Raw genomic sequence first — 21,976 nt, forward strand, 5'->3', positions numbered from 1 at the left:
TCCCAAGTAGCTGAGAATACAGGTGCATACCACCATGCCTGGCTAATTATTTTATTTTATTTTTGTAGAGACAGGGATCTCCCTATATTGCCCAGGCTGGTCTCAAACTCCTGGGCTCAAGTGACCCTCCTGCCTCAACCTCCCAAAGTGCTGGGATTATAGGCATGAGCCACCATGTCTGGCTGAATTCTACATTTAATTTAATTGTTATTTAAGTGGTCAAAACTGAGTTTTACCTCTATTTTGCAAGGAATAGAAAAAAATAAAATTCTTTTAAACTTCCAAAGCAAATAAACAAGTACATACAACAATTTAACAGCCTTTACTATTTTTTTTTTTTTTTGAGACAGTCTCGCTCTCTTGCCCAGGCTGGAGTGCAGTGGCACAATCTCAGCTCACTGCAACCTCTGCCTCCCAAGTTCAAACGATTCTCCTGCCTCAGCCTCCCAAGTAGCTGGGACTACAGGCACATGCCACCACACCTGGCTAATTTTTGTATTTTTTTTAGTAGAGATGGGGTTTCACCATATTGGCCAGGCTGGTCTCAAACTCCCGACCTCAAGTGATCCGCCCCCCTCAGTCTCCCAGAATGCTGGGATTACAGGCATGAGCCACTGCACCCAGCCTTAGCATATCCTAAGAAGTGATACACAGTGGAAAGAGATCATCCTGAGCCTCAAAAAAGCAATTTCAAAACAAGTATCCCAGATACCAAGGGCAAAACTATACATGCTTCTCTTGATATCACAGAGGAGGGCAAGCCATTCCCTAAGAGAGTTCATGCAATTCATCCTCAAGCGCCCCCATAGACTTTGGTCAGCAGAGCCCACACAGGAGACAGGAAAAGGGTTTTGCTTTGTACTCACTCTTACAAAGTTGTCAGGGAACAAACCTCTCCTGCCGTTGATCTGTCCCTCCCACCAGCCTCCATCCTCCTTCCTGATGTTGGTGATGATTTCACCCACGCTGATCGTCAGCTCATCATCGTGCTGGGCCTGGTAGTCAAACTCCACTATGGCCTCCACTGGAAGGAACAGGGAAAACAGAGTAATTTAGGTCAGATGTTGGAGAAGGCTGAGGTCCAGTATCCCTTGAAGGCCAGTAAAGTAACATTAAAGGGACTTCCCCTCTACAAATATTCAAAATAACAGGGCCACACACAGTAACCCAATTTTGGTTAACCTGAAGCCTATAGCACAGAAACCACAAAGTGCTGGTCCGTGGTCAGGCACAGGCAGGGTGGCCTACAGGTCTTGGGGCCAGCAGGCGCTTCAGAAGGGAAGCTGCATGATGACAGCCAGCTAACAACATTTGCCCCACCCAGAGGGTGTCCAGCATTGTCTCCCCAAGCTCAGAGTACAGACAACAGATGTCGGTTTGACTTCTGGGTCTCCCATCCCCCGCCAATACTATGTGATGCTAACCTCTCTGGGTCTCAGTTGTACAAAATGTCAAAGCTAATAATCCCCATCTGATATGGTTTGGCTGTGTCCCCACCCAAATCTCACCTTGAATTGTAGTTCCCATAATCCCCAAGTGTTGTAGGAGGGACCCAGTGGGAGGTAATTGAACTATGAGGGCAGTTACTCTCATGCTGTTCTTGTGATAGTGAGTGAGTTCTCATGAGATCTGATGGTTTTATAAGGGACTTTTCCCCCTTTTGTTTGGCATTTCTCCTTCCTGCCACCATGTGAAGAAGGATGTGTTTGCTTTCCCTTCTGTCATGATTGTTAAGTTTCCTGAGGCCTCCCCAGCCATACTGAACTGAGTCAATTAAACCTCTTTCCTTTATAAATTACCCAATCTTGGGTATGTCTTTATTAGCAGCACAAGAACAGACTAATACACCATCCGACAGAGGTAACACCCATCTTGCAGCAACAACACGTGTAAAGACAGGTGGCATAGAGGGCCTGGCTGGCCAAGCCAATGTCTCAGACCGCCTACATCAGAACCACAACTGCCCTCTCAACAGATGAGCTCTTACGCATCAATTCCATATTACATTGTTTTCCTGATCTATGAAAATCTCTCATACTTGGTAATGAGCAAAGGCAACAGGTAAGAAAGGTGGGTCTTCTCACTGACAAAGTGCCAATGCAAATTAGCAGCATTAACCAATCCAAAAATTAGTTAACTTATGCAATTCATTTAGACTGGACTTCTCCTCATGACCACCTCAATATGAACCAATTTCATAACCCTTTTTTTTTTTTTTTTTTTTTTGAGATGGAGTCTCACTCTGTCACCCAGGCTGGACTGCAGTGGCGCAATCTCAGCTTACTGCAACCTCCACCTCCCACGTTCAAGCGATTCTCCTTGAATGCATGCCACCCCACCCAGTTAATTTTTGTATTTTTAGTAGAGACGGGGTTTCACCATGTTGGCCAGGCTGGTCTTGAACTCCTGACCTCAGATGATCTGCCCACCTCGGCTTCCCAAAGTGCTGGAATTACAGGCGTGAGCCACCGTGCCCAGCCACCTTTTCCTTTTTTATTTGCAGATCCGTATGAATGAATGAATGAATGGCAAATGAATGAATACAAGGATAGCAAAAATTAGATAAAACCCCAGTGGTAAATTAGCAATTCAGAAATTATGATAAAATAATGGAAGAGGAAAAGTTAAATGAGCTCTGTAAAGCATGCATATGCTAAAATTAACTCAAAATAGTTCACAGACCTAAGTGTAAGAGCTAAAATTGTAAAACTTTTTATAAGAATGGATAGGAGAAAATCTTAATGACCTTAGGTTTGGCAAAGATTTCTTAAATAGGAGACAAAAAGCACAAATGAGTAAAACAACAACAACAACAACAACAACAACAAAAAACCAACTTCAATACACTGAGATAGGTTTTAAGCATCCATTGAGATGATGGGAGAAAAAAATTACAATGTCTATTCATTTTGTTTTAACTTTAAAAAAGTAATAATTCAACTTCTCTATTGTTCCATTGACAGAATGACACAGGTTCCTTCACCCAGTCTCCAGGACACACAGTCAGGGATCCTTTAAGGGGCAGGAAGCAGCCAGAGGGACAGTGGAATCAAGGAGTACCACCAGAGCAAGCACCAGCATTCCATGTGATGCTAACTTCTCTAGGTCTCAGTTGTATGTCAAAGCTAATAATTCACATCTGATATGGTTTGACTGTGTCCCCACCATGGGGTGCCCTGCAGTTCTCTGGTGCCTCCTGGTAAAGCCTCCTTATGGCTATGACCCCTTCTTGCTGAAATCACCCTCACAAAGTGGGTCAGCTGCTTGAAAAGATTTGTGTAACGAAAGTAGGAGCTGTAGACAACATGAGGCCAAGTGCCAAGAAAATGGGAGAGCTGGCCGGGCGCGGTGGCTCATGCCTGTAATCCCAGCACTTTGGGAGGCCGAGGCCGGCGGATCACAAGGTCAGGAGTTTGAGACCTACCTAGCCAACATGATGAAGCCCTGTCTCTACTAAAAATACAAAAATTAGCTGGGCTTGGTGGTGGGTGCTTGTAATCCCAGCTACTCTGGAGGCTGAGGCAGGAGAATCGCTTGAAACCGGAAGGCGGAGGTTGCGGTGAGCCAAGATCATGCCGCTGTACCCCAGCCTGGGGAAAAGAGCGAAACTTTGTCTCAAAAAAAAAAAAAAAAAAAGAAAAAAGAAAAGGAAAAAAAGGAAGAAAGAAAATGATAGAGTTGCCACTTCAGCTTCTGCTGGGAGCTCTTTGCCCACCACATGGGGAAGACACACCAGATCTTACGGGGAGATGGCCCCCAAACACTCAGTTATCAAGATCATTCGTAATATGGGTTTCTTTCCACCCTTGACATTGGTGTAAGTGTGGAACCATCAGGATTAGCAAGATATTTTAAAACTATGTACCTGAGCCATGAAGAAAATGTCTTCATTTTTCCACCAATGTCTAAAGTCATACAATACTCAATTTTATGTGTTTCGAAAGTTTGTTAAGCCTAATAATAACAGTGTAGGAGCTTCTCTGGGGTTTTCTTGATCTTCAATTAGTACAGGAATATATGTACACAATCTATACATAATTAAGAAGATACTAAAAAAAAAAACAAAATTTTTTTTTTTTTTAGACAGGGTCTGGCTCTGTTGCCCAGGCTGGAGTGCAGTGGCACCATCTCAGCTCACTGCAACCTCCGTCTCCCAGGCTCAAGTGTTCCTCCCACCTCAGCCTCCCAAGTAGCTGGGACTACAGGTGCACACCACCATGCCCAGCTAATTTTTGTATTGTTTGTAGAGACAGGATTTCACCGTGTTGGTCAGGCTGACTTCAAATGTTCTGCCTGCCTTGGCCTCCCAAAGTGCTGGGATTACAGGCGTGAGCGACCACCCTGGCCATTGCCCTTTGTTTAAACTTAAGTAATCATGCACAGCCTCCTTGCCTTCTGGCCACAGCTAGGTCCTGACTGCCTCCACATCACCTTCCAAGCTCTTCTAGACCCAAGGCCTCTCTGGCCCCTGCCACTGAGGCAATCCCAAGCTGTGTCTTGTCTTCCCTGTGAGCCCCTGAATGCCTTCTGGGTATGGATCACCCTTAGTTCTGCTGGGGCCCCATAAGCATCCATGACATGCAGTAGATGCTCAATAAAGACTTGATCAACTGACCGCTCAGCTTGCATTTTATGATGATAGACCGTTCCCAGCCCAACAAAGGTGCTACTAAAATGTCAAGTGTCAATCACATTTTGCAAATTGAGTCATATTCTTCCGTGCACTAAGGGAGCTTGCTATTTAAAAGATCCTGTGGTTAATTCTTTTGTAACATGAATAATTACTTCCTGCTTTACCTTTCCTGTCAAGATGAATTTTTTTTACATATCAGGTTTCTCTAAGAAGAGGAAACCTGTGGCTTTGTTAAGAGCTCATAAATCATGAGGATATGTCTCTCCTACCCACTCTAAGGGCTCTTTCCAGTGCCCTCTGCAAGCCTTTGAAAGGTTTAGAACTTTGATGTCCAATACAGTGTCACTGCAAATGTGGCTAATGACTACTTGGAATGTGGCTAGTCTGAACTGACGTGTGCCATAAGATACATTCCAAGTTCCAAAGACTTGTTTAGAAAAAAATAATGTGAAATAGCTCATTATTTTCACATCAATTGCATGTTGAAGTGATGTTTTAGATCTGTTGGGTTAAATAAATATATTATACAAATTAATTTTACCTTTTTAAAATTTTATTAATGTGACTACTAGAACATTTAAAATGACATGTGGCTTGTATCACGTCTCTATAGAACAGAATGGTTTAGGATAATACTTGGCAAACAGGTGGTGAAGATCTTGGATGATACAAACACAGCCAAAATTATATCACAAGAGCCCAGAAGAAAGTCTATGCCCCCAAAACCCATTTCCTTGCCTTCGAGAGGCTGCAGGTAACTGCAGGAAGGATGAAACATTACCTATGATTTTTTTAAAGTGGTACCCTTTGAGAAATTACCTCTGGGTATGAGCAGAAAATTAAAACATTAAGCTAAATAAAATACATCAGAGGTGTAATTAGGATAACAGTAAACAAAATCCCATATTTAAAGACACCATAAATTACAAAACTTAAGAACATCTCCCTGTCAGAAAAATACCACCCTCCAGCTGTGTGCTGTGCCAAAAGCCAGCCTCCACAAGTTTGCTACATCTACAGTCACTGCAAAAACCAATGCTACAGTTAACCCCATGTTACAAAAAGATAGAGCCAGGGGAGATAAGAGATCTGCTTAGAAATGCAAAACACTTCACCCTCCCCTATCTCTACCTTCAAACTTGCTGGAATGTCTCCTCCCCCAAAGATGAAATGGGTGGTTTTTAACTGTGGGTTGGCTAAGCCAGCTGCCTAGCAGCTTCTCAGGGCCAGCTTCTCACTATGGTGGTGGTGGTGGCGGTGGTATATCCGTGGCCCTGCTCTGTGACCCAGTCCTTCCCTACCTCCCTCTGCTCACTGTCCTTCCTGTCTCCTAGGACCAGTTCACCTCACTATAATTTCACACTGACTTACCCCAACTAGACTGCAACCTTCATCTGGGAAAAGCCCTTATCTTTGCCAGGATTCTAAATCCCTCACCTAGCATCCTGTCTGCTTCAATAAATATTTGAATAAACCAGAAAGCATGAAGGAGAATGAAAGTTTCCAATTAATTTCCTCCGCTGTATACACATATACACAACGTCACAGAGGTCTCAGTGCAGTAAGCTTTAATCATTTCAGAAGTAGAAATGTTATACACTTACTGCTTTTGCACTTATTCTGTTCTGTGAATTCTGAAGAATAAATTTTTAATTTTAGTGTTTTGTTTCAGTCCTCTGAAGGGCATAGAAAATCAAGAAGTAATTTTTTGCCAAAACAGACTTCACCAAAAAAGATCATGAGTACTGATCATTAGAGATGGAAAGAACATCAGATATCATCTAGTCTATTTTTTTCCCCTGAATTTTACAAATGAGGAACTGAGGCCTAGAAGGTTCCATGACTTAGGCTTAGAGACATTGAGAGGTAAATAATGGCAGCATCAAGCCCAGGGCTACGTTCTCCTAAATTATGGTCCACTGGAGAGAAGGAAGGATTTAAAAGAGAAAGCAGAGAAACCTGAGACCAGCGAGATACAGACTTTCACACCATTGATGCGGGCAGAGGCGGGGGGGTCTCTTTTTTTCTTTCATGTATAACATAGTTTCCAGAATACCCAGAAAAAGTTACACCAGTCAGGAACATATTTTTAAAAAAACTATGTTCAAATCTAAAAAGACAGAAAACCAATCAGTGGCTGCCTAGGGCCGGGGATGGGAATGGGGATGGACTGCAGATGGGTATGAAGAATCTTTTTGGGGTGACGGAAATATTCTCAAATTAAATTGTGGTGAGAGTTACAGGATGCTGTAAATTTACTTGAAAAGTATTAAACTGTACACTTAAAATGGGTGAAATTTTATACCTCAGTACAGCTTTTACAAATAAAAATTGGCCGGGCGCAGTGGCTCACGCCTGTAATCCCAACACTGGGAGGCCGAGGCGGGCAGATCACAAGGTCAGGAGTTCAAGACCAGTCTGACCAACATGGTGAAACCCTGTCTCTACTAAAAATACAAAAATTAGCTGGGTGTGGTGGCACGTGCCTGTAATCCCAGCTACTCAGGAGGCTGAGGCAGGAGAATAGCTTGAACCCAGGAGGCAGAGGTTGCAGTGAGCTGAGATCACGCCACTGCACTCCAGCCTGGGTGACAGAGCAAGAATCCATCTCAAAAAAATAATAATATTAAAAGTCTAAACAATATATATTTAAGAATTTATTATTGTAGATTGTCGGTCATTGAGGTGGTAGACTGTGTTTGTGCCCTAGCAGGAGAACACTCCCCATGCAGGGAGGGGAACTGTTTGGGGGAACTTCCCCTCCACCATGAGATAGTTTGATGGGACTGTCCATCAACATGCCCTGCCCTCTGCCAGCCAATGTATGACATAGGACTCAACTGTGATCAAAGCAATGTGACAAACACTGGAGACGGCTGGAGCAGATTCCCCCACCAGGGCTCTCAGAAGTGAGATCCCTGAAGCTGCCCAGTTGCCATCTTTCTCAGACCTGATCCTCTAGCTTCTCCTTCCACCCTATAAACTACCCCAATGCCTTCTGATAAATCCTTTTTGCTACCTTAGTTAAGGAAGAGTTGGTTTCTTTTACTTAAAACCAGAGAACCGTAACAGATACTCGTGCATAAACTTTTTTTTTTTTTTTTTTTTTTTTTTTTGAGACGGAGTCTTGCTCTTGTCTCCTGGGCTGGAGTGCAATGGCGTGATCTCGGCTCACTGCAACCTCCACCTCCCAGGTTCAAGCAATTCTCTTGCCTCAGCCTCCCGAGTAGCTGGGATTACAGGCGCCTGCCACAACGCCCAGCTAATTTTTGTATTTTTTAGTAGAGAAGGGGTTTCACCATGTTGGTCAGGCTGGTCTCGAACTCCTGACCTCAGGTGATCTACCCACCTCGGCCTCCCAAAGTGCTGGGATTGCAAGCGTGAGCCACCATGCCTGGCCATACATCAACTTTACATACACACAGACTCTTCTCTATGCAAGTCTGCACAAGGCCAAGTTCTTACCATCCAGTGCCCTCCCATTAGTGTCAGGGCTGAAGGGTTTGGGGGCCTGAATTTCCCAGGTCAAGGCCACAGATACTGTGGGGATCTCCGCGTACAATAAAGCTGACCTACATACCAGCCACGTTTTCCTTTTGGTGTCTTCACAAACACACCACTAAGGGACACCAACCCAACAAGCAGGAAATTCCCAAGACCTGCATCTTAAAAACTGAACATCAGCTTCTCCAACAAAGACAGGCTCAGAACACGGACCCCAGTGACAGACAGTCCCTGGGCCTGAACTCTCTCCCTGGGCAGGAGGCAGCACACCTGTGGCTGGATGGCCTCTGGCAGGATTCAACAATGTCTGTAGCAGGCCCAGTAGCAGCTCAAAGAATTGGGGAGCAGCAGGGAAAGCAGAAAAGAGATGAATCAAGAAAGAAGAGAAAAAACAAACCCGGCTGTGTGAGAGGAAAGAAAGGCCCACCATTGCCTGCCTCAGACACCATTAAGGATACTCTTGTCACTTGCTGCTTTCCACGAAGGCCCAAGGAACCTGAGCCTCCCAGCCCATCTCTCCTCTCTTGTCACCTCTAAGCATGAGGTGTAGGAGAAAGCCCAGCAGGCCTGGGAGCAAATTCCAGCTTAGACATTCACTGGCTGTGTGACATGGGGTGAGATTCCTAGCTCGAGCCCACTTTCTTTGTGTTTAAAATCAGAAGACGATCTGTGGCAAGGGTGAGATGTGATATCTGTAAACTGTATACAGAAGCTGCTCCATTAATGCCAGATACTAGTCTTGCAGGTCATTATCATGCTATGCTGTGAGGGCTTCCCCCACATGCCCTCCCTACACACACCCTGGAATGGGAGCTCTTAAAGGGCAGATCTGAGCACCCTCTCCTCCTCGTCTGGTGTCTGGCACAAAGTAGGTGCTCAATAAATGTTGGTGACTGAGTGCACCATACGACACCAGGAGTGTCCTTACAAAGTACTGACCTCGAACTATACCTTACCATTCAACTCAAAGAAATGCAGTTACAAATGTGAGCCTTGTTATTTAACTTGAAGGCTAGAGAAAGCTGATGATCAACATGACCAGTTGGCCACAAAACAAGTATACGCCACTAGTCCAGGCCTCTCAAGTTACTGTGATCAGTCTTGATTTCACTCTTACCTTCACCACAACCAATGCCTATATAGCAGAGGGGCATTCAATCAAAGATCAGAATGAAATGCAGGGCCTGGATGGGAAAGCATTCACAAGACCTGAGGGCCTTGAGTCCCCTACCACTTGCCTTCTGAAGCTCTGCCTCACCAGGGGCTGTCCCTGGAACAAAACCTCAAGGAGCAAAAACAAAGGGTTATCAAACGCTTCCTGAAATTAACCTTTGCAAACCTAACACACAGCTCTTTTAAGAATATGCATTAGAGGCCGGGCGCAGTGGCTCACGCCTGTAATCCCAGCACTTTGGGAGGCCAAGATGGGCAGATCACAAGGTCAGCAGTTCAAGACCAGCCTGGCCAAGATGGTGAAACCCCGTCTCTACTAAAAATACAAAAAAATTAGCCGGGCGTGGTGGCGGGAGCCTGTAATCCCAGCTACTCGGGAGGCTAAGGCAGAGAATTGCTTCAACCCGGGAGGCAGAGGTTGCAGTGAGCCAAGACGGCACCACTGCACTGCAGCCTGGGCAACAGAGTGAGACTCCGTCTCAAAAAAAAGAATATCCATTAGATAGACTGGATAAAAATAACTTGACCAGAAGAAGGCTTTTTAAGTGAAAAAGAAAGAACGGAGAAAGTGGGCAGGTGACTTTGCAGGTTAAAAAACAGGCCGGGCACGGTGGCTCAAGCCTGTAATCCCAGCACCTTGGGAGGCCGAGGTGGGCAGATCACGAGGTCAGGAGATTGAGACCATCCTGGCTAACATGGTGAATCCCTGTCTCTACTAATAATACAAAAAAATAGCCGGGCGTGGTGGTGGGCACCTGTAGTCCCAGCTACTCGGGAGGCTGAGGCAGGAGAATGGCGTGAACCCAGGAGGCAGAGCTTGCAGTGAGCCGAGATCATGCCACTGCACTCCAGCCTGGGCGACACAGCAAGACTCCATCTCAAAAACAAACAGACAGACAACAACAAAACCTAGTAAAAAATAAAGACAACAGGTTAAAGCTGGATAAGCCTGTGTAGAGAATGGTTCTATACAACAATCACGGAGGGGAAAAATCAGTGGAATCTTAGAAAACCATTTTTTTTTTCTTGAGATGGAGTCTTGCTCTGTTGCCCAGGCTGGAGTGCAGTGGTGCCATCTCAGCTCACTGCAACATCCGCTTCCCAGGTTCAAGTGATTCTCCTACCTTGGCCTCCTGAGTAGCTGGGATTACAGGCATGTGCCACCATGCCCAGCTAATTTTTGTATTTTTAGTAGAACGGGGTTTCGCCATGTTGGCCAGGCTGGTCTAGAACTCCTGGCATCAAGTAATCCACCCACTTCAGCCTCCTAAAGTGCTGGAATTACAGGGGTGAGTCACCATGCCTGGCCCGATATTCTTATTTAGTTTTTAGAGCCTCCAATTAATTCCCATCATTCTACTTTTTTTCAGGTAGTGTTACATGGAATCTCAGAAAAACACATTTTTTAAATGGACTTAATTGTAGTCTCCTGAGCTACTAGGCACAACTGTTTATGAAGCAATATTCTTTTCTTGTTTTGAGTCAGTGTCTTGCTCTGTCGCCCAGGCTGGAGTGCAGTGGCATGATCTAGGCTCCCTGCAACCTCCACCTCCTGGGTTCAAACAATTCTCCTGCCTTGGCCTCCAGAGTACAGGCATGCACCACCACACCCAGCTAAATTTTTTTTTAAGTAGAGATGGGGTTTCATCATGTTGGCCAGGCTGGTCTCAAACTCCTGACCTCAAGTGATTGGCCAGCCTCAGCTTCCCAAAGTGCTGGGATTACGGGCATGAGCCACCACATCTGGCCAGAAAACCAATTTAATAAAAAGTCTGTTTAGTCAAAAAAGTTTAGCCACTTAAAGACATAACCTTTTTTTGTGCATGGAGAAGAAAGTATGCTGCTTTATATAAATATTTGACAGTGTTACATAATAAAATGGCTTGAGGATGAGTAGAGATTTTCCTGACTTTATAATGATAGCCTAGTTCTCAGATTCAAAAAAGACCCAAAGACAAGTGCCTGATTAGAAAGAGATCCTGTTTTTCTCAGTGAGAAGATCCAAAAGGTTGTGGGCTAACCTGAATATGTAAACCTCAAAACAGAAGAAGAAACAGTCAAGTGTCTGCTTATACTATGTATTAATGTAATTACAGATTATGTGAAATAAAATAATTAGAAAACATCGCTCCCCACCCCCCAACACCCTCTCATTTCATGAAACAATTTTATTATGGATAAGGTATCTGAAGGATTTGCTTCAACTATTTTATTCAAAATAAATTGATAGAGCCTTTATGGTACAGGATACTTTGTAAGGACTATCATGGAAAGCAACTCTTGCTTGTCTTGAGGATAGGATAGTAAGGGGGCAGGTTGGCTTTATATTTGGACATGTTGTATGAAAGAAGAAAAGCAAAAGCCTTCCTGTTGATTTCAGTGTGGCTAAGCTGAATCAGCTGTAAGAGGCAGGGACCAAGTCAAAAGGAGGGAAGAAGGATTCCACAGAAAAATGTGGTTGGTCAGCATGGTTGGGGGTGGGCAAGGGCTGAGTCACTCACTGCATGGCCTTCTGTTAAGAAACATACTTTCTCATAAGAGAGATAGCAGACAGTGAGGTACGTGAGAGGAAACCACGGTGAATCCTCACTGCTTTCTCCCCGGCAGATTTAATGTCCCATCTCAGGCTTCATTTATACTCCCAGGTGTAGTAATCCTGCTACCGCGAGCCCCTAGACGGCAAAAGGGACATGTAAAACAGAAGCTGATGGGCCTCCTGAAAGAAAAGTCATATTGCCCAATGCATCTTCCTCCCTCAAGTGCTTGGCTGAGTGCTTGGCCCCGTCAGGTACTCAAGAAATGCTTGTTGTCGAGTGGCAAGAAACTTGCAAGGATGATTTTGACAAGAAGCTGAGAATCTGAGAAGATGAGATCTGACATAAATGTACAGGGATAAAAGCAGAAGATAACAGCAAAATAACAGCTCTTCAAAGCAGTCTAGAATTTCAAACTGTCATAAGTATAACTACTTTAGGCTCCCAGACATCTAATCTGGAGATACCATCTAGCATATCTGCAACACCATAATGTGCAGGTTATTAGGGAGGGTGCATTTCACGGTTTCATCCTAAGTTTCACCAATGATGTCACATAGTAATTGTGAGTCTATCAAGACAGTAACTACCAACGTTTGTAAGTCATTTGAGTTGGTACTTTTTAATATTGAACAATAATTTGAACTAAAAAGTTGCTAGTCAAGTATCTACTTCACAAATGTTTTCTTAATCAACTACATTGTAAATACTTTATTGCAGCATCAGGAAGCCACTGAGTAAGTATGTGTGTATATAGAGTAACACAAAAAAGAAGTGAAGTTAAAACCCAACATTTGCTTTCCTTTGAAGGTTATAGCTTAAAGTTGGAAAAAGAGAATAAAACCTAAATAAACTGGATTGGGTTTAAAATTTTTGAAACCTTTCCCAAAATTGAAATATGAGTTAGTGAAAATAAGTAAATAAAATTAAAAAGATCAACAGCCTCACACCAAAAGACTCCTAAGAATAATGATCTATGAAGAGCAATGTATACATTTTTTTCTGAAATAATCACATTCAGTCTCCAAATACCGTTTTTCACAAAAAGAAAGCCAGCTACCCTTAGATAAATGGCTGATTTCATTTCTGGGGCAGGAAAGGTGATAAGCCTGGACCATCTTGTCACACCAAGAAAGCAAGGAGGCCAGCAAACACTACTAGGGTCATGTCAAAACAACTCAGAAGTGAACCTGAAGAGGCTCCCACTGGCCACAAATGGGGCAACATGAGCATGATTAACAATAACTGCCTTGAAACAGCATTGAAAGTGCACTGAAATAATAACTGCATTAGTAACAATAACTGGATTGAAAGACATCAAATTAATTTGATGTCTCATATGTTATGTGATATATCTTTCACAGTGATACTTTTAAAAAATCATTGGCCACCTTTGGAAGATGCTAGGGAGCCAACTCATTGTTTTGAAACTGGTAAATTTAAAAAAAGAATCAAACATTTGTCCTGCCTTTCCTATATGAATTCAAGATAACCAAATGGTTGATGAGAAATTTCTCTGTATAGGAATATTCTGGCTAATAAAATGAAGAAGGAATGAGAGAATTGGACAATCAACATTTTGCAACCTCTAATGCAATCAAGAACCTGAGCAATGGTCACTAGCAGCTGTGGATATTTATTGATTGATTGATTGAGACAGGGTCTCACTCTGTCACCTGGGCTGGAGTGCAGTGCCATTGTCATGGCTCACTAGAGCCTGGAACTCCTGGGCTCAAATGATCCTCCTGCCTCATCCTCTCAAATAGATGGGACTACAGGTGTGAGCCACTGTATCCAGCTTTTTTTTTTAATTTCTTTTAAATTTCATGGCTTATTTTTAAAAGTTTTTGTTCAGAGATGACAGTCTCACTATGTTGCTCAGGCTGGTCTCGAACTCTTGGGCTCAAATGATCCTCTGGCATCAGTGTCCCAAAGTGGTGGGATTACAGGCATGAGCCATCGTGCCTGGCCAGCTGTGGACATTACAAAAAGAGAGACAACCAGGCATCTGGAGCCTCATGATGGAAGTGTGTGTCACCGCTGGCAAAATATTCTTGCCAACAAACGGAACCTGAATCAGATCAAGCCTCTGGATTTACCACCAGTTTACAGGGGATACAGAACGTCCGAAAATATGTTAAATGGCACTCTAAGGAGGCAATCTGCAAAATCCAGGCTGTAGGACTGTAGGCAAATGACTTAGTTTCTTCAACAACAACAAAAGCAAGGAAAAAGAGATGGCAGAACCTAGATTACAACAGACTCAGAGGCCAGGTGCGGTAGCTCACACCTGTAATCCCAGCACTTCGGGAGGCTGAGGTGGACGGATCACTTGAGGTCAGGAGTTCAAGACCAGCCTGGCCAACATGGTAAAACCCCGTCTCCGCAAAAAATACAAAAATTAGCTAGGCGTGGTGGCACGTGCCTGTAATCCCAGCTACTTAGGCGGCTGAGGCAGGAGAGTCACTTGAACCCAGAAAGTGGAAGTTGCAGCAGTTGCAGTGAGCTGAGACTGCCACTGCACTCCAGCCTGGGTAGCAGAGTGAAAAAAAAAAAAAAACAGACTCAGAGACAACCAACCAGTTAGAAAGTACAGACCTTCCAAATCGTGATTCAAACAAACACCTTTTAAAATATTTAAACTACATGTAAAAATTGGATATTTGAACTTAAATGTCTGATGATAAGGAAACACTGTTAGTTGCTGTATGTGTAAAAATGATTGTGATTATGGTTTTGAAAAGAGTCCTTATCTTTACAAAATATATGCTGAAACACTTCCGGATTGTTAAAATGCTCTACATGTGCAAGTAGAAGAATAATGTCCTACACTGAACTGAAAACATGCAAATCTTTATGCTGGCGTAACTCTAGCTGGTGTAATCACTATTTCACAAATGATTCAGCTGACCATGCTGGGCATAGCAATGCACCTGGAAAGGAAGATGGGGGGTTTAAAGGCAACAAAATATTAAATGTGTGTATTGTATACATATGTATGTTTCAATATTTGAATTTGTTATAAAGGGTACTGGGCATCTATAATTTTTTTTTCTTTTAGAGACAGAGTCTTGCTCTGTCTCCCAGGCTGGAGTGCAGAGGTGCGATCTCAGCTCACTGCAACTTCTGCCCCTGGGTTCAAGTGATTCTCATGTCTCAGCCTACTGCATAGCTAGGATTACAGGCACGCGCCACCATGCCTGGCTAATTTTTGTATTTTTAGTAGAAACGGGGTTTTACCATGTTGGCCAGGCTGGTCCCGAACTCCTGAACTCAAGTGATCTGCCCGCCTCGACCTCCCAAAGTGCTGGGATATATAAGCTACTTAAAAAATACATATAAGCTACTTAAAAAATGAGTAAGTAGCACAATCAAAAGTGTGTTCTACACCAGATCTATGAGTGTGGACAAGGCCACCTCTGCCAACATTCTGAATTTGAGTTTCTTGAGATGTGTTTTACATAAGGAAGGCTGTTGTTTGCGTTGTTTGGGTGTAAAAGTGATATTGTGATTATGGTTTTTAGCAGAGTAATTATCTGTAAGAAATGCGTGCTGAAACATGACAGAAATCTGGTAGCTCACCTGGCTAGCCCTCAGCACCCTACTCTCTGAGAACTGGCCCTTTCGTCAGGGTGCAGCAAACTTCCACAGGCATCTCTATCTGTACCTGCCTGGTACTCCACATACCCTCACTACCCAGAGGCATCCCCCAGCCTCCCCGAGACCTACTGAATCTGAGGCTGCATCATAAGATCCCCAGGACACTCACATGCATGGGATGGTTTGGGAAGCGCTGGCCTATCTCACACTGGGTTCCTCCCCCAGAGATGTTAGAATCCCCTGTGAAACTTTCTCATGCCTGTCTCCTCCACACCCTGGTTCCCATCAGAATGGGGCGGGGGGCAGGGTGGGTCATGTCTAGGCTGAAGATGATCTCCCAGGTGACTCTATGTACCCCTACTACTCTCCTAAATCCCTTTTGCAGAAAGAGAAACGTAAGTCTGAAGCTGAACAAAAGGGTCAGGGGGTGCTTGCAGACCTCAAGCCTGACAAGGCACCTTTCAGTGCTATGAGCCTCCAGATCTGTAGAAGTATCAAAACAAAACAAACAGCAGCAAGAGGTTCCACATTAACAATGGGCAGATCCCCTTCCTCATCATTCACTGGGGAAAAAAAAAGAAAAACACTTAAAATGCAACACACAAATCCAGATGTTTCACCAGCCCCTGTCCAGAAAAGGAGGAGGAATTTCCAGATCTAATTACATGTGATTACTGCCTGTGTCCGCCACTAGACTGAAAGCTACAGGAGGACAGACAGCATGTCTGCTTTGTTTGCCTCTGTAGACCCAGGACCGGCCTGATACCTAGCATATAGTAGGAACTTCATAAATATTTACCAAATGAAAATATACTCTCTTGAGACAGGGTCTCACTCTGTCACCGAGGATGGAGTGCAGTGGCACGATCATGGCTCACTACAGCCTCAACCTCCTGGCCTCAAGAGATCCTCCCACCTCAGCCTCCTGAGTAGCTGGGACTACTGGCACCTGCCACCATGCCCAGATAATTATTTTATTTTTTGTAGAGAAGGGGTCTCACTATGTTGCCCAGGCTGGTCTAGAGCTCCTGGCCTCTAGTGATCCTCCTGCCTCGACGCCCTGAGTAGCTGGGATTACAGGCATGAGCCACCATGCCCGGCAGAAAATATACTCTTAAAATCTTGTGTCAGGTGCCTTTATCCTCCTCACTGTATCATTTAACTGTAACGATCACTCTGTGGCCGATTGTGTTTTCCAAGATGGCTACAGCAACATCTCCTGTCCCTTGAGCTCTTCTAGAATGTGATCCAGCTGTCAACAGGAGAAATCTAATCTTCCTCCCCGGGCTTTGGAACCTGGGCAGGCTGGTGACCACTTTGACCAACAGAGTGGAGGAAAGTGATGCTGTGTGACTTCTAGGCCATATTATGCAGTTTCCAACTCACTTGCTGGAATACCCCAAGACAGCCATGCTGTAAGGAAGCCAATTTGCACTGAGACACACCAGCTGGCATGCCTAGTTACTGAGTCATCCCAGCCTGGCCCAACATGTGAGGGACCCAGCCTTCAGATCATTCCAGCCCCCAGCTGTCATGTCCACTCCAACCTCAGGCCTTTCCAGCCGAGGCCCCAGACACTGTAGAGCTGAAACAAGCCCTCCCTACCATGCCCTGTACAAATGCTTGACCCACAAAACTGGTAAGCATAATAAAATGGCTTTTTGAAGGTGCTAAATTTTGGAGTAATTTGTCACGCAGCAACAGGAACTGGAATACGCTCTACAAGGTGCCTATTATTGTTCCTGGTTTAGGAAAGAATCCAACTCCCAGAGAGATCAGATAATATTCCAGCCGCCAGCCAGTCTGGACTCAAAGCCCGTCTTTTTGCCCCTGTTCCTGCTCATATTTTTTTCAATCAATAAAGATTTTCTGAGACATATGTTCCAGATACTGTAGCTGCACAGAAAAAAAAACAAAAACAAAAACAAAAAAAACCACGAACATACCCAATTGCACACATGAATATAGGCAGTAGGTTCAAATATGAAACCAGGCCAAATTAGGCCTGCTGCCCTTCTACATTCTTAGCTGACATTTTCTCAGACAGAATGGCTCTTTGATCCAGTAAGTACTTACTGACGGTCTGCGGGGACAGGGTCACCATGCTGGACAACAGGCAGATGAGTCAGGAATGCATGATCGGAGAGAAGTCAGAGAACAATAAAAAAAGAAGGAAGGGTATCTTTCTCTGGCATTGGATAAAAGTGGATCAACATTACAACAGTGATATAAAGACATGAAGATGAGAGTACACAAGCGAGTTGATGCCTTCTCTTAAACAGGAATCAAGGTCATCTCTTGGTTAGGGTCAGGTGAGAGGAGAATTTGAGGAGCTTGAGGAGAGAAAGTCTGGAATAAACTCACTGCAAAATGCACTACAGAATTTTCTTTTATCTCTGTCTCTGTGTATGTGTGTGTATGTGCGTGTGCACGTGTGTGTGTGTGTGTTTTAATTTACAAAAGAAAAAAGAGTGAGAGAGAAGTAAATGGAAGCATTAATGGGTGACAATGAGGACCACTGCAGGGCCAGAGACAAGCAGGGCCCAGGTGCCCCAGGGCTGTGTCCAGGTAGGAGAGAAAGGATTTTGGGGTGAGCTCAGTGGCCTGTGGCAGGACTGATCTAGGGAAAGTGGGGAAGCTCAGTGCCTAACAGATGCCAAGACAGCAGGATACAGGCTTGGAGGGGGTGGTCAGGGAGTAGGGGAGATGGTGGCATGTGGAAACATTATGATGTCTCACCAACTGCATAGGGCTGGGTACCTAAAGGGTGGAAGCACACCCTGCGAGGATATGTGCAGGGAGCTTTGCAGACCCAGAAAAAAAATGGTAGACAGCACAGAAGCCCTAAAAGGAAGGAAGGACAATACAGTGTCTAAGGATGGGTGGGGGTTCTCCTCCTCCCTTCCCCCTGGCACATCTCTCACCTACACAACATTCCTTTTCAGAAGTCCCTTCTCGGCCAGATGCAGTGGCTCATGCCTGTAATCCCAGCACTTTGGGAGGCCAAGGCGGGCAGCTCACCTGAGGTCAGGAGTTCGAGACCAGCCTGGCCAACATAGTGAAATCCCATCTTTACTAAAAATACAAAATTAGCTGGGCGTGGTGGTGGGCGCCTGTAGTCCCAGCTACTTGGGAGGCTGAGGCAGAAGAATCGCTTGAATCCGGGAGGCAGACATTGCAGTGAGCCAAGATCGCACCACTGCACTCCAGCCTGGGCAAGAGAGAACGAAACTCCATCTAAAAAAAAAACAACAGCCAGAAGTCCCTTCTCAAAGACTCTCTCTAGAACACTGTCCTCACAGAATGGGAGACTACCTGTCCATACAAGTCTCCTGGTATTAGCAGCCTTTGGAGGGTCTTGAGGTTAAACCTCTCTTCTAAATGACAATTTTTCTTTCTTTCTTTTTTTGAGATGGAGTCTTGCTCTATTGCCCAGGCTGGAGTGCAGTGGCATGATCTCGGCTCACTGCAACCTCTGCCTCCTGGGTTCAAGCAATTCTCCTGCCTCAGCCTCCTGAGTAGCTGGGACTACAGGCATGTGCCATCACGCCCGGTTAATTTTTAGTATTTTTAGTAGAGACGGAGTTTCACCATGTTGGCCAATCTAGTCTCAAACTCCTGACCTCCAGCAATCTGCCCGCCTCACCTCCCAAAGTGCTGGGATTACTGGTGTGAGCCACCACGCCCAGCCGACAGCTATTTCTTTAAACATACCTAGAACTAGCACTGAGTCAAACAAGCTGGACTCACCAGTCTACGAGAGCGATGTGCCTTCATGTATGTTACCATCCCCTTGGAGTCAACCACATAATAGGTCTGGAATGAATATTGATTGTGTAAATGAGTGTTGCCTTTGAAAGATATTATGGGTTTGAGGAAGTTCCCAGTCTTGATCCTGGAACTCAAAGGCCGCTTCAATATGGTACAGGTTTGACATTAACAACGTCACCTGCATTTATACCTGGCTCTAAGTCCAGCTGGATAGTCCTGGTCCCCATCTCCCCACACGATCTTCCCCCAAGAGCCCCATGGATGCTCCCATCCATAAAATCTCCTTTCCAACTCTTTACATCACAAAGTGCCCTCCAATCTCTTGGTCTGAGGTCACCTTCAAAACCCTTTTTCAGGCCACCTGTCATTCCATCATTCTCAGACTTACTAACTATAGCGTTCACTAAATCACTTTTACTCCTCATACACTGCTTTGTAACATCTTTTGAATTATTATCCCAGACAAGGAGTTGGTAAGCTTTTTCTTTTTCTTTTTTTCAGATGAAATGTCACTCTGTCACCCAGGCTGGAGTGCAGTGGTGCGATGTCGGCTCACTGCAACCTCTGCCTCCTGGGTTCAAGCAATTAGCGATTCTTCTGCCTTGGCCTCCTGAGTAGCTGGGATTACAGGCACGCACCACCATACCCAGCTAATTTTTTGTATTTTTAGTAGAGAGGGGGTTTCACCATGTTGGCCAGGCTGGTCTCGAACTCCTGACCTCAGGTGATCCACCCACCTCAGCCTCCCAAAGTGCTGGGATTACAGGCATAAGCTACCATGCCCCGCCGGTAAGCTTTTTCTTAAAGAGTCAGATAGTAAGTATTTCAGCTTTGGTGAGACCAATGTTCCACTCTAACACCTCAAATCTGCCTTTACAGCACTAAAGCAGCCACAGACAACAAACATAAATGAGTGAGGCTGTGTTCCATAAAGCTTTATTTACAAAAATAATCAGAAGGCCAGATTTTAGCTGTAGGCTATAGTTTGCTGATCCCTGTCTCAGACTGTTATTTTAACCCTTTCATTATCTTTTACATTCTATGTCTTGCTACCTCCAAACAGATTTAAGCTCCTTAAGAGAAAGGACCAGGTATTATATATTTTCATTTACTCTTAGCCTCTACCTGGCTCAGTGCTACACATAGCCTCTACCTGGCTCAGTGCTACACATACAAGAAATACAGATCTATAGTTTTTAAATAAACATCTGAGTATATGTTTAATGATGTGCCACATACTGCAACTGAGTTTCTTTTTTGTCGTTTAAGTGTGCTCACTGACACCGCAAACATTAATTTCTAACAACTCATACTAATCTAATTGAACTGCGTGCCAGAAAGGATTTTTTTTTAAACTTTCCTGGTCTGCTCCTTTGCCAGATTTTTTTCTTCTAATTGTTTCCACAGATGACCTAATACATTCATTCCACTGGCTACTTAACAGACTAACACATTCCACAAGCTATTTAACACCAGTAGAAGGAACTTAGGGTTTCTGCAGATAGAAATGCCCATTTGGGTGTTCAGTGTCTCCCCCATCGCATCATGGGAGCATGGGGAGACTGAGAGGTTTGCACAGGTAAAAGGAAAGCTTTTTAAAAAAAAGGAGAGGAAATCTATCACTGCTGTTCCCCACAGAAGTAGACATGAAACTATTACCTGTAACCAAAACAAAATTAACTTCAGAGTGGGTTACTGACAGTTTCTGTCATATGCTCCTAGCTTGCTTCTAAATCAACAACTGCAACAGAGAGAAGAAAGTAGATATCTTCTGAAGAATTACAAAAATGCAATAAACTACACTACCCTCCCCCAAAAAGCCCTGCTTTGGAATATCTTAAAGTAGATCTCATATAAGGAGCTAAAAAGTAACTATTGGGTTCTTTTAGAATGAAATGATAAATGGGCCTCAGAAAGCCCAAGACTTCGCTTCTTGTCAGTAGCAACCTTTAAGGCCGATAACATCCCCACTTCCTTTTCTCACCTCGAATGAAGGCAAGAGCAGCTCGGTGCAGGCGGCACAGGCTATGCTGACCCAGGTCACCCAAGTCACCCTCACACTCAGTTAAAGTTTCAAATAGCTGTAAAGGTCTCTTATGGAAAAAAAGCATTCTTCATTCTCCCCAACTTCCCCTCCCCAGAGGCAACTACAGCCTTCGAAAGGAACCTCATGGCCCTCAAAAGGAACCAACCCCACCAACACCTTGATCACAGACTTCCAGCCTCCCGGACCGTGAGACAATACATTTCTGTTGTTAAAGGTGCCCAATCCATGGTACTTTGTTCTGGCAGCCCTACAAAACTAACACAAGTATTTACATCCTTATGCCTACACAAACATTACTAAAAGCCTAGCCACATGGTACACTAAGATTATGTTTCTTTCCTATCACTAGTTTCTTTTCCCCTAGAGCTAATACTAGTCTTTTTTTTTTTTTTTTTTTTTTTTTTGCTTAGTGGAGAGTTCACTTAAAAATGGATTCAACTCCAAACTCATCCTCCCTGGTCTAAATCATCTCTCAAGAGGTCCATGTGCATCAGATGGTCTGTCCATTTCATCCTCTCTCAGAGCTTTCCAACCTAAGGACTGGAGGCGGGGAGGGCAGGGTGAAAGCTGGGGTGCTCTAATCAATTGGCAAGATGGGCTCTGTCCTTGATACAAGCTCAAAAGACTGCATTATCCGCAAGTCTGGGGAGTAACTGGAGGTTTGGGAGCAGAGAGGAAGTATAACTATAAATGTGTGTTCTCTGATGACACCTG

General features: G+C 44.3%; 1 protein-coding gene across 9 annotated transcripts in view; it reads right to left on the bottom strand.

Moving 5' to 3' along the window:
* The window catches only part of SH3KBP1 (SH3 domain containing kinase binding protein 1), a 356,082-nt gene that overhangs the window by 303,665 nt on the left and 30,441 nt on the right, over window positions 1-21,976 (bottom strand). For 6 of the 9 annotated variants that reach the window (XM_054676597.2, XM_054676590.2, XM_054676598.2 and 3 more), the window contains exon 2: window positions 867-1,024. In XM_054676597.2, coding sequence (XP_054532572.1) covers window positions 867-1,024 — 158 coding nt within the window. The remainder of the gene's footprint in view (window positions 1-866; window positions 1,025-21,976) is intronic. The other 3 variants (XM_063804933.1, XM_063804930.1, XM_054676595.2) reach the window with 1 other exon arrangement.

The sequence above is a fragment of the Pan troglodytes genome, chromosome X (genome assembly GCF_028858775.2).
Source record: "Pan troglodytes isolate AG18354 chromosome X, NHGRI_mPanTro3-v2.0_pri, whole genome shotgun sequence".
NCBI lineage: Eukaryota > Metazoa > Chordata > Mammalia > Primates > Hominidae > Pan > Pan troglodytes.